Source organism: Macadamia integrifolia, chromosome 3, assembly GCF_013358625.1.
Source record: "Macadamia integrifolia cultivar HAES 741 chromosome 3, SCU_Mint_v3, whole genome shotgun sequence".
NCBI classification, from domain to species: domain Eukaryota; kingdom Viridiplantae; phylum Streptophyta; class Magnoliopsida; order Proteales; family Proteaceae; genus Macadamia; species Macadamia integrifolia.
Genome location: NC_056559.1, coordinates 1 through 12,356, shown reverse-complemented (window position 1 = coordinate 12,356; position 12,356 = coordinate 1). Strand labels below are relative to the sequence as shown.

Sequence of the window (12,356 nt, the reverse complement as noted above, 5' to 3'; positions counted from 1 at the left end):
TCTTGTTTATTATGACTTTTAAAGATTTACCCAGTAGGTTACTTTTAGAAACATAGAGGATGTATTAATATGACAAACGTGAATGCCAAAACAGTACTATTAACTACTGCTTCAGTTGGTATAAATATATGAAAAATATATATTGGATTTGTTTAGCAGCCACTCTTTACCAATCCAAACATTACTCCAAGTGAGTTTTTCTTTTAAAGGGAATTGCTGTGTGCGTTCTGTTTTCCTCTATGAACAAACTAACTAATTTCGGAAGAATTAGTGTATATGAGTTTACCCTTAATTGCAGAGAGTAGGGCTTTGTGGATGTGAGCTGGGAAACCAAAACTAGGAACCTGAGGAAGGAAAAACTGAAATAATTGCAGAAATATCCATAAATTAATGGATCACCACGCGGGGTGCTTCATTGACCTAAAAAGCAAGCAAAAAAAGCAAAATAAATAATAGAAGAAGCTCCAAATTAGAACCATAATAACCAAGTAATTTAATTCCGTTCAATAAGAGGTAAACTCAAACTCAATATTATTTCGAATAAATTTTAGCACTTTAATCATGTTTCTAAAGCATTGAGTTGACTGGGTTTGACTCATGAATTAAAAATTTTGAAAATTTGCAAAAAATTTATAACCATTTCCCTCCTACCAAATTCATTTAAAAACCTATTATGTTTTTCTTATCCAAAAACCCAGACATTTACAAGACACCATGGTTCTAAAAATTGGAACAAAATAGTCAATATCGATCAGATCGGGACTGATACCGATCCCGAGTTTTAGAACCTTGCATGACACTAATGTTGAGGTTAAAATGAAAATATAGATAAGGGACTTGGTGGATTTGAACCACCATCCACTTGAGGTATGGAACCATTTTCCACACCATAAGTACTCTACCAATTGAGTTAAAGACCCATATTTAAATTATTAAATTTATGTTAAAAAAAAGTGAAGAAAATCAAAATGGAATATAATATTTCATAGTTAATAAGGCCCGTGCTTTTTTGCAAGCACAAGGCTTCTCTTAAGGGGAACATGAAAATACATTCAAGTGAATTTACTACCCTACCCTAATAAAAATATGCAAAGCATCCAACAAGATTCACTAATGGAGATTGAAAAAAAAATCAAGCCAACCAAAACGGTGATAAGAAAAACAGAATAACAAGCCATACTAAATCCAACAAGGGATACCAGTTTGTAAAAACCTTGAAATCTTTGACCTGAGCTGTGCAATTCAGTAATGGTCATTGGACCCAAAAAAAAAATTGAATACAAGATCAAGCTAACAAAAGAAATTCAAAGAATAGTAATTTCAAATAGTCAGGCAGTAGATAGGTACAAAAGTTAGCAAGCTCCACCTCAAATGAGTATCGGAATTCATGAAAATAGTGTAAAAGGTCTCACAAAAAGCTCAACTTTTCACCTCATTTAATTCTGGAATCTTCAGAAACTTCTTGTGTAACATGCTCATTTGTTGTTGAAATACTAACTTCTGGCTGGAAAGCACTCAAATTGGACCATCATGTTTCGTGTAATAGTTCATGACCACATAACATGTTCAATACATCAAATAGTTAAAAACAAAGAGGAAAGCATGAGTACAATTGAGGTTGCATCATTCACTACTCCCTCACCGAACACAAGACTATATATGAAGTAAGGGTTTCTTGTCTTGACTGAGAACCTTTATTACACAGCGAAGATGAGATATATTAGAAGCATATCTTTAATTGTTAAGTCACAAGTACTGTTTTGGATCTATTTAGACATTATCATAATAACCTGTAATGTGCAATCAGAATCTGTGGCTGATAATATGGTATCAACAGCTGCAATACACCAATCTCAGGTTCTCAATATGAAAAGGAAAGCAAAATAACAAAGCTGAGTTTTAAACTCCGAATACTTGAGTAGTAGTCACCTAGATAATCTTGAGTGCTCAAGTATGCCATGCCAATCCTTTTAAATGGAAAAATTGCTCCTAGAAAGTCTCCAAAAAACAGAAACCCAATGTTAGAAATATGAAGATGTCAGTGAATCTAGCTCAAGTCTAGAATTTGATACTGAAGCTGTATATTGAAAAGAAAGTTTTCCTTATTTCTCAGGAATAAACTCAAAGGGGATTATTTATTACTCTGTGATGGACTCATTAGCCCATCACTTCTCTTCAAGAAGATGACCAATCACGATGCAAAACATGTGGCCAAATATTTAGATATAAATTTCAACTTATTTTAAAGTATTTACATTCAAATATTGGTTCCATTACTTAATAATGTATATTGCTCATGATGGATATACTAAACAAACCAACTTACCATTAATTGCAGATCTTAAAAAACGGCACTGTGGAATGCCAATTAGATGATATTGTGTGAATTTCCACATGAAAACTTAAAACCATTGTAAGCAATTGAAAATATGGTCCATGGGATATATATGAACAAAGACAACCTAAAAAGAATAGGTTTAATATTATTGATTCAGATGTGCAAAGGGAGGAAAGGAAGAGAACAGTAGAATACAAAATCCACGGAATAATAACCTCACAATTTTTTCCTGAAATACAATCGGAAATCGTACGCCTGACAAGATGAACAGATTAGATCGAAAATTGGTAAATAAATATAAAATGGAGGAATTTTATCAAAAATAAAAAAGGTAGATTTATTACCAGAAAAACGAAGATCGATTAGATCCATCTCAAGCATCATTCAAATCAACAAGAAACTACAACCAAACTGAGAGTTAGATAAAGCACACAAAATAGCTCTATGAACAAAAAAAGAGCTAATACCTTCTTCGACTAAGGAAGTAAGGATCAAATAAACCTGAAACACTCCACAGAAACAAAGAACTTGAGAAAACTAAAAGATTTAACACAACAAAGAACGATGCAACAAAGCACAAACGCAAATTAATAATCATCTACTGAATTACCAAGCATCCATGAAACGATATCAAGGGATTTTGACTAACCTTCGATCTCCTTGCGGATCTGCCTCGAAAAAACAGCAACCGAACAACGAATAAAGAAAATATCGAGCAGCACAGCTAGTGTTTTTAGGATAGAATGAACCCCTTCTCCCATGTGTGAGAAAGAGAGATAAGAAAACTAATATTTAATTATAAGATTTTTTTATATAAGTATAGAATGATATTATTAAATAAAAGATATTTCACACAGAGAGAGAGAGAGAGAGAGAGAGAGAGAGAGAGAGGGAGGAACATGAGAGACTAAAGGAAATGGAAAGAATAAAAAAGAGAGAGAAGATAAGGAAACTAATATTTTGTTTAAGAATTTTTTGGCAAGAGAGTGAGATAAGGAAAATTTCACTATAAGAGAGAGAGAGAGAGAGAGAGGGAGAGAGAGAGAAAAGGAAAAGGAAAGTATGAAAAAGAGATGAATCAGCCCAACATGTTTATACCCAAATAATTAATACACAAGGAATGCTTATCAGCCCAATATGTTTATTAATCAGACCAGTCCTCATTGAACCCACACATTTTATGATATGATTTGGATTGATTTGATTAATAAATATGTCGAGCTTAAATAAGTAATACACGGTGCAATGGGTGGTAAGCCCAACACTTTAGCTCGACCATTTATATGTATATTTTGATTTTTTTTTGATAGAATATATAATATATTTTTATCAATTATTAAATGTAATTAAGTATCATATTTTTTTCTAAGGTTGATGATCTAATAAAATATATTATAAGTATCTTAAATCTAAGATAATTAAAGACCATTTGAAGCTTTATTAGTATATTACCTTATTTAAGGCTCGATTGTATCATCAAATAACAAAAAGAAAATGCCATTTACTTTAAGAAAGCACTGCAACATCCCTCAAAACATAATAAGGATAAAAAACAAGACAGGTATGAAAAAAGAGGTTGCCTGCCATGACCTATAGTGAGCATGTACCTTACTACATCATTGTTCATTATTAACCAAATCCACACATGTTTCCCATCTCCTCAATCCTCGTCAGTGTTGTCAATTCGGCCGAATAATTCGTGAATTATTTAGTCGAACCGAATTTTTTCGAATTTTATCAAAAATTCTGACCGAATCTGAATTAAAAATAAAAATTCGGTAAAATTTGTGATTTTTTCAAAAGTGAATATAAAACGCAAATAATTCGGACCGAATCTGAATTAAATCGAATTATTCGGTCCACTTAAACAGTATTTAAAAAAAACAATAAAAAAACAATAATAAAAAAAAACCCAAAAGCTTTTTTGACCCTTTTTTTGACCGAATCCTTAAATTAATCAATCGAATTATTCCGAATAATTCTCCACCTGAATAATTCCCGAATCCGAATTTACTAACTATGGTCCTCGCTGCACTCAAAATTTCACAACTCTCTCTCTCTCTCTCTGCTTTTATCAAGTGCTGGTTGAAAGTCATAACTTGAACAACTGTCACTTTTGACTTTCTGTTGCTCATGTGGGAAGCCAATTTCCTCAACAGTCAATGTCCAAAATAGAAAGGTAGGGATATATATATGGGTTGGGCTCAGATTCTTTTGTCTACCTATATGAGAAGAGGCCCAATTTAAGGTTTAAATGGGTCAAGGGATTTTCACCTCTCTATTAGACAGGTTCTTGTCCTTTGCCAATCAAAGACTTTTAAAATGGGTATATGGACAATCTGGATCACCTAGGCAATATATATACAATCCACATATAGTTCAAACAAGTTTCAGAAAGAAAAACATGGAGGGGACATGCTCGGTCCTTCATATTGCAATTTGCGTTCGATTTTTGGGTCAGAATTTTTTCCTTTTGGGAATCAGGTTTTAGTTGTATCAGATCTCATAAGATATTTTCAAGTCATATCTGGAATGTGACCAAAGAAAGTATATACTTCACTATTTGCCATATGGTAATACCATTTTTTTTTTGGTGAAAAAGACCCTCAAGGAGGGGATTCGTTAATCACATTGCGTCTATCCGGGTGTCCTTCTCCATCTACTCGAGTGATTTCTTTTCCAGTAGACATTGGGCTAGGGGATCAGGAGTTCTAGTTCTTGATTCTAGTGGGCACCTCTATATGGTGATTACTGACTATGGCTTTCCTTCCTCTCCTTTTATGGGGGAAGCCTTGGCTCTTCGATTGGGTCTCAAGATTGCCATTGGTTTGAGGGCCTTTGACGGGTGTCCTTCTTCTTGGACTGCCAGAGTTTGATCGACTGCCTCCTTGATGAGTCCTCCCCTCCACCAATTGAAGCTTCAGCTGTTGTGAAGGATATTAGATGTCTTCTTCGGTCTCTTGAAGTTTTTGCTTGTTGCTTTATTAATAGAGATGAAAATGTTCATACTCATGCTATTTCTAAATGTGCCTTGCACTAACCCTTTTTTTTTTTTTTTTTGATAGGTAAAGGAGGGGAAGTAGATAACATTCAGGAGGCTCGAACTTGAGACCTCCTAGTGAGCATGGGCATTTTGCACACCATAGCTCACCAACTGTGCTAGGCAGTTACTGTTGCCTTGCACTAACCTTGGTTGGGTATGTGGAGACATTCATTTCTTGATTTCTAAATGACATTACATAGGTTAGTCCATGTAGATATGTGATAAAAGACCGAGTAATTAAGCACCTCAGTGATACTATTTCAGCTTAAAATGAGTAAATAAATTAGCTAAAATTATAACATATGCAATTTTAAATTTCATATTCATTTTCATGTGATGGCATTTTGATAATTTTAATAAAAATTTGGATCGAAGTTTGAGAAATTTTCTCTACTTATGTCGGACAAAAATTTAGCCATTGAGATATATGTGGAGAGGGAGGTGTCAGTTTTGTGGAGGGATTCTTGTGGAGAGGCCATGACGATTTCAAGCACATAAAGAGAGGGTTTCACGCAATGGGCTAATGGGTGTATCAGTGAGAGAATCATTTAAGATGAGATATGGGCATTTTTGTCTACTTAAAAAAGTTTGCCAAAAATTAGAATTACGTACTTTTATAAGATATATATATATATATATATATTGAGAAAATTGTATGATTACCCACTTTTGGGTTTTCTTTCACAAAATTACTCACAAAAAAGTTTTGGTTTATAAAACTACCCACCCAAAGTTTCAGTTAACAAATACCCAAAATCAGGTTTGGGTTTACAAAACTACTAAAAATAGTGATTCTTCAACTTCCACATATAATCATGTATCTTTTTATTACTAAAACTTTGAGTGGATAGTTTTGTAAACCCAAACTCAATTTTGAGTATTTTTGTTAACTTAAACTTTAAGTGGGTAATTTTGTAAAGGGAAATCTAATATTGGGTATTTTTGTTAGCTGAAACTTTTGGTGGATAGTTTTGTAAAGAGAAACCCAAAAATGAGTAATCATGTAATTTTCCCTTTAATATTTTACCTAAACACATGGGGAGTTCCTACTTTTGGTGAGTGGGATATCTTTATAATCTAAACTTGAGAGATTGAATCAGTTCAATCAACACAAATGAAGAGCCCAAGATGGATAAGGTTATAAGAACCCGTCTCTTCCCATTAGAATCATTAATTGTTCTGTTACACATGAAAATACATGACAATGTAGTAGGTTGTATTTGATTGAATTAGCTGTTTGACCCTTCCACATTGGGAGAATTAAGTATCCCAATTAAAGAACCTTTCACATAAAATATGAATCTTTCAGAGTATACACAATTGGTCCTTTTTCAAAAAATGATTATCTTGTTCTTGGATCGGACCAGTGAATCACAATGTGTAGATCCCTTGCCATAATTAAAAAATATTGTTTGAAAAAAAAAAATCAAAACAAAGATATAATAAATTTATGAACAACATAAATAAAAGCAACATGAATGCTTGATTAGATAAACAAAACTCATATATCATATTTTTTTTTTTGACTAGCTATAGGTATTGATATATGTATCAGAGGAGTGTATATATCACAGCCAAAAAAAAAAAGTGTGTACACATGATACCGATATGCATCAAACATAATATCAGAAATGGTAATATCAAAGGTGGTGTATCAATCAAAAAGTACTTCTTTTAATGGATCGACTTCTCTAGTGTGTGAAGTATCCAAATGATCAATAAATGAACACCAACGCGACCTAAACGGAGCCACACCATCCCTAAGTTACTTCCAAGCATTTCCTAATCTTCAACATTACCAATTTAGCGTAGCCCTGGGCATCCATTCTATGATGGGTGACAGATGGGCATGCCGCGATACAAAGATTCTTCAATACGATGCCACCTTTAGAAATGATAATGAAAGCTCAATGTCAACAAACGTCACTCCAAAACATTGCTAAGCCCTCGAGATTCTCACAATTGACAATGGCCAAGGCACTCTCAACCCTTGGACCTAGACCTGCAGTACAATGTGTGTAGTGCTACAAAAGATTTGGTGCATATGTTCATTTAAGAATATTTCACATTTCAATTTAGCAGTGGAAAAATGTAAAAATAGTACAAGAAGTGGGGAAGTGTTCCTAAGATACTAAACTATTTCGAGCAACATTAATCAATCCAACATGCATGATAGATAAACAAAATGCATACATCTATATCAGATTCAAGGTTCTAATTACGTGGAGAGATTTGTAATGTACCAAAAAAAAAAAGAGATCGAAGAAGCAGAACTAAATCACATGATCGAAATATTTGATGATCAATATAACCACCCTTATGCAAGTTGAATTGAACTAAGCTAACTAGGCTGGCCTCCTTGGTTGGTTCTCCTTTAGGGTGGTTTCATAAGTTACTCCAGTGCTATTCCAAACATACACCTTGAGCAGATTAGGGCAGCCACCCGAAAGCACTTCAATCCCATGATTGGTGATAGCTAGGCATCTCACGATAAAAAGATACTTTAATGCGTTCCATTTAGCAGCAATGCAAGAAATCTCTGCATCACCAAACGTGTCACTACAAAACACTGTTAAGCGCTCGAGATTCTGGCAATTGGTAGCGAGCAGTTCCAAACTCAAACAAGTAAGATTGATACCCGTCAGATCCAACTCCTTGAGATCAGGGCACCCTTTAGTCATGGCAATAAGGCTCTGTTCACCTCTATTCCTTTTGTCCTTCCGAGTCCTTTCACTGATATGGAGTTTCCTCATGCGTTTCTTGCAATGTTCAGTGATAGACACAAGCCGCGCATTCGTGTAATTAGTCTCCACAAGGTGCAAGATCTCTAGATTCGAGCAATTAGAGAGAGCAGCGAGGCCGACTTTGCCAATTTTAATATATTCGAGATGGATCTCAACCAGTCCGGTGACTTGTTCCATGATGTCTTTGAGGAGGATATCCCAATTCCCCTTTGAACAGTAGCAGATCTTCAAGGTCTTGAGATTCTTGGAGCCTATAATCAGAGGTCTAAAACACTTGATGCTATTGTTATTGTTGAGCTTCTCCATGCAGATTTTTTTAAGGGAATACGCAGCCACACCTGGTCCAATAGGTGTCGTTTCTAAAAGGCCGCGAAGATTCTTGACGGAGAGCTCTTCGAGGGAGGAACAATGATTGAGGATAGCGTTCATTCCCTTGGCACCAAAGTAACAGGATTCACAATAAAGCTCCTTTAAACCCTTGCAATTGACCGCCAAAGCGGCCCCGGCTACATTGTTCAATTTTCCCCAATCAAGGAGCTTGAGACGAGTGAGGTTAGGGCAACGGAGAGAGATGAGAACAAGAGCATCGTCGCCGATGGATCTGCATTGGAAGGGACCGTATTTGAGGGCGAGTTCTGTGACAGCATCGAAGCGAGTGAAGAAAGAAGGGATGAAGGGAAGGAATTCGGGTTCGGCCTGGAAGGAGATGGAGAGGCAATGTCGGCTGTGACCCTCCACGTAAAGCCAACGGCGGCAGACAAGAGAGCAGCTTTCGCGGTGGAGGGTGCACAGGGACTTGAAGATGTAGGCCAGGCACTCGTCGGGGAGGTCGGAGATGTCTTTGGCATCACGGATAGAGAGGTGACGGGTATCGGTATCGTCGTCGTCGCCGTCGCCGCCAGGCATGGTAGAGATCAGGACTGTGGATCTTCTCTTGATTTTATACAGCGTATCTAACAAATCCTTAAAGAAAGGGCATCAATCCTATGATGGGTTGATCTCAATAAAAAAAAAAAGCAACATAAAAGTCGAAATTCAGAAAAACAGTTTTTTTTTTCCTCAAAATTTTTATATAATTGTAATATACATTATACTGGGATTGAACTTGATTGAAACCAAAATCGGAATCAAGGCTTCTCTTATTGGGTTGCCTTCAATTTTCAATTTGGCCCACTCGAGCTTGAAGATTGGTTCAACCCGATCAAAATTAGACTAAACCAATCAATTTACACCCATATTTCAATATGATAATTGAAAATTTTAATATCAACTTCTTAAAAAAATAGAAAAAATCCATCCGTCAATATCGCCGTTGTATGTTTCTATGATACGGTATACGGATATGTAATTATGTATCATGTGTATCAATCAAAAGGTGATTCACTGTAGAAATTTCCCATGAAATCTGCTCAAAACGGCCAAACCTTACTCAGTTCCATCCTCACAATTACAAACATTCGCCTTGCTCAGATTAGGGCAGCTACCAGAAAGCGCTTCCATCCCAGGATTCGTGATACAGGCAGTCTATGATACAAAGACACTTTAATGTGATGCATTGAACAGCAATTCATGAAATCTCATCGTCACCATGGCAATTGGTAAGATTGACACTCCTGAGAATCAATTCCTCAAGGTTAGGGTATCATTAGGCAATGGCAATAAGACCCTCATCACTTATTGTATTGCTTTTTTTAATCCATTTATGTATTGTAGTTTCCTTAAGAGCTTGCAGTGGTCATCGATGGACACAAGCCCTAGATTCGTGTAGTTGCCAATGTTAGCAAGGTGCAAGACCTCTAGATTTGAGCAATTAGAGATAGCAGCAACGGGCCCGAATCTGTGCACTTCGTGTCAACTAGGCGCAAGATCTTTAGATTTGGGCAATTAGTGAGAGCAGCAAGGCCTGAATCGATAAATATCAGAATTTTCCAAATTAATCGAACTTGAATCAATTAAACATTCAAGCATTCAAAACACAACTTAGACATGGAGTGGAGGTTACTACAAGAATTCTTTTATATAGAAAAAAGGGGAAACAATATCAGTTGGAAATCAGAAAGTAAAGAGAAGACCAAAGTAAAACGTCTCTCACCGATGACATTTAAAGAGTAATGCATGATGTGTGAAGCTCTGCAAATACAACCTAGCAAATCAATGTAAACTTCGGTTTTTGATTTGGAGAGGATGGATCGGGTTAGGTTTAGGACAGATCTAGACTCAGTTTGCCCTCAACTTTCTTTCCTCTAATCTTGGTCGTCCACATCAGCAGAAAAACATATTGCCAAATTAAGGGGGAATTGCACTTAATTGCACCTTGAGGGAATTGGAGAGGATCTGATCCCAGAAGATCCGAGGCTTCTCTTATTGGACGGACTTCACCTTAACCCAATCCATCCCGAAGATCAGTTCCACTTGACTGAAAGTTGGATCGAACTGACTGATTGAGACCCTTGCTTCTTCTCTACATAATTGGAAATTCAGCATCTAACTTTCCTAACCTGTGATTACATTTATTTTTTTACTCTCAAGTTCCATAAAAGATGTACCAAAATACAGCATAACAATCTGATTGAGATTTTTTTTTTTTCTTTAAAAGTTGGTAAGATCATGAGCTACAATAGACGTATACTTTAATTTTATGGCGTATTTTTTTATCAATTTTTGAAAGAAGACCCATTATTAGAATTTCCATTGTTCATTAAAACTTGATTAAAGATTATAACAATAATTAAGAAAAAAAAAAAAGTACTTACAGATGGATCGGTGACAAGCAGAGTTTTTTTTTTTTTCCTCATAATTTTACAATTTTTCATATATATTTATATAGGAAATTGGTAGAAAACCGACTAGACTATATCAAACTGAACGGTAAAATTGAAATTGGGACTGAATCACACTCAAAATGAAATCGAAATTGAGTAGTTTCTTATCGGGTCGGCTTTGGTTTGGCCCAATTCAACTCAAAGATCTGTTCAATGTGCCTGAAAACTGGACTGAACCATCCCATTGACACCCTTGCTTCTTCTCCTCTACGATAATTGGAAAAATTCAGCATCAACTTCTTCCCAAGTGGTGGTTACATTTATTCCTTTACTCTCAAATTCCATATTATATATACAAAAATATCGCATAATAGATTTAGATTTTTTTTTTAATCTCAAATTTCCTGCTTTTGTTGGAATCCTTTCAAAAGCCTTAGCCTTTTGTTTTTTAAAGCCTAAAGTTTGATTGGGAAAGTATTCTTCGAAAACTTGAGTGAGAATTCCTAGAATTATCCATCCATTTGAAATAGAATGGAGATAAATTTTGAAAACATTTAATGGTAAAACCCTTTTGTGACTCTCTTGGATGTGTTTGGTTACATAATTCATTGGAGTTTTATTTCAGATTTGGCAATGAGTCCATAAAGAGAGTTTCTTTTGAATCGTATTTATTTTTAAGATTTTTCAGAAAACTTTTTGGTTCCCATCCCAAATTTTGTGATTCTTTTGAACCTAACATGGACTATTTATATGAGGGCAAGGATTAAAGTATCGGTATCGGTCGCCGTATCGGTCTGTCAAAATTAAGATACGTATCGGAGGGTATCGTATCGTATCAGAGATACGCTAAGATACGCTAAAGATACGCACATAAATGGATAGATAACACATTTTTATACACTTTTGCATAAAAAAAATAGTTAAAAAAAGCTATATATAACATGTAGAATGCATAAATACTTAAGTAGAAGATATCGTATTGATAGACAAATATATTGAGTTGAAAATGTTCAAAATGATGAGGTTTGAGTTTCTTACAGTTTTTTCTTTCCTCATTGCCATTGCTACTGTGATGAGTGTCGTGAAGAGTATCGTGGTAGTTCAAATCCTTGGCTAAGACCTTCTTCTTCAATAGGAGCAACTACGATGATATTCTGCACTTGTCGAATATAGGCACAATATTTACCCCAGTCGAAATATTTATGGTAGTGGATCTCCCATTCATTGTAGAAAAATTAAAATTTTTTTATAGAAGTTGTGGATTAAATGTTTTTAAAGAACATATAAAAAATCAACAAAGTGTGGACCAATATATTTGAGTAGATCTGAGAAATAAAAAAAAAAAATTATATATATATATATATATATAAACCCTCACTTTTTTAGGGAAAAAATGTGGGTTTCATTTGAAATCATGTATTTAGTAATTATAAGTTATGACATTATTTTTAAGAGTTGAATGAACTAAA

General features: G+C 35.0%; 2 protein-coding genes across 21 annotated transcripts; both read right to left on the bottom strand.

Annotated features, from left to right (window-relative positions):
• Nucleotides 1-1,501: 1,501 nt before the first annotated feature.
• Nucleotides 1,502-3,358, bottom strand: LOC122073283 (sodium/hydrogen exchanger 4-like). 20 transcript variants are annotated; one of them, XR_006138740.1, is made up of 7 exons: nucleotides 2,988-3,348; nucleotides 2,806-2,839; nucleotides 2,683-2,738; nucleotides 2,554-2,593; nucleotides 1,930-1,998; nucleotides 1,791-1,837; nucleotides 1,502-1,692 (listed from the first exon to the last, which is right to left on the bottom strand). XR_006138740.1 is itself a non-coding variant. In XM_042637840.1 (4 exons), the coding sequence occupies exons 1-4, from the start codon at nucleotides 3,097-3,099 to the stop codon at nucleotides 1,654-1,656; spliced, it is 258 nt and encodes an 85-aa protein (XP_042493774.1). In that variant the 5' UTR covers nucleotides 3,100-3,358; the 3' UTR covers nucleotides 1,502-1,653. The 20 variants fall into 20 exon arrangements, 1 of the variants encoding a protein (XP_042493774.1); XR_006138741.1 differs by having other exon boundaries at nucleotides 1,930-1,989; nucleotides 2,559-2,593; nucleotides 2,988-3,320; XR_006138736.1 differs by having other exon boundaries at nucleotides 1,930-1,989; nucleotides 2,327-2,593; nucleotides 2,988-3,312.
• A 3,827-nt stretch (nucleotides 3,359-7,185) lies between these two features.
• Nucleotides 7,186-9,196, bottom strand: LOC122074871 (F-box protein At1g47056-like). Its single transcript, XM_042639849.1, has one exon. It carries the CDS (start codon nucleotides 9,029-9,031, stop codon nucleotides 7,727-7,729), a length of 1,305 nt encoding a protein of 434 aa, XP_042495783.1. The 5' UTR covers nucleotides 9,032-9,196; the 3' UTR covers nucleotides 7,186-7,726.
• Between the last annotated feature and the right edge of the window lie 3,160 nt (nucleotides 9,197-12,356).

Bases quoted from the DNA above. Each gene is read 5' to 3' on its own strand.
- LOC122073283 (XM_042637840.1), bottom strand. From the start codon at position 3,099: ATGGGAGAAGGGGTTCATTCTATCCTAAAAACACTAGCTGTGCTGCTC. The intron at 1,838-1,929 runs GTGACTACTACT...GGTGTATTGCAG, and splicing joins GAGCACTCAAGATTATCTAG to CTGTTGATACCATATTATCA. The intron at 1,693-1,790 runs GTTATTATGATA...TGTGTAATAAAG, and splicing joins ATTCTGATTGCACATTACAG to GTTCTCAGTCAAGACAAGAA.
- LOC122074871 (XM_042639849.1), bottom strand. From the start codon at position 9,031: ATGCCTGGCGGCGACGGCGACGACGACGATACCGATACCCGTCACCTC.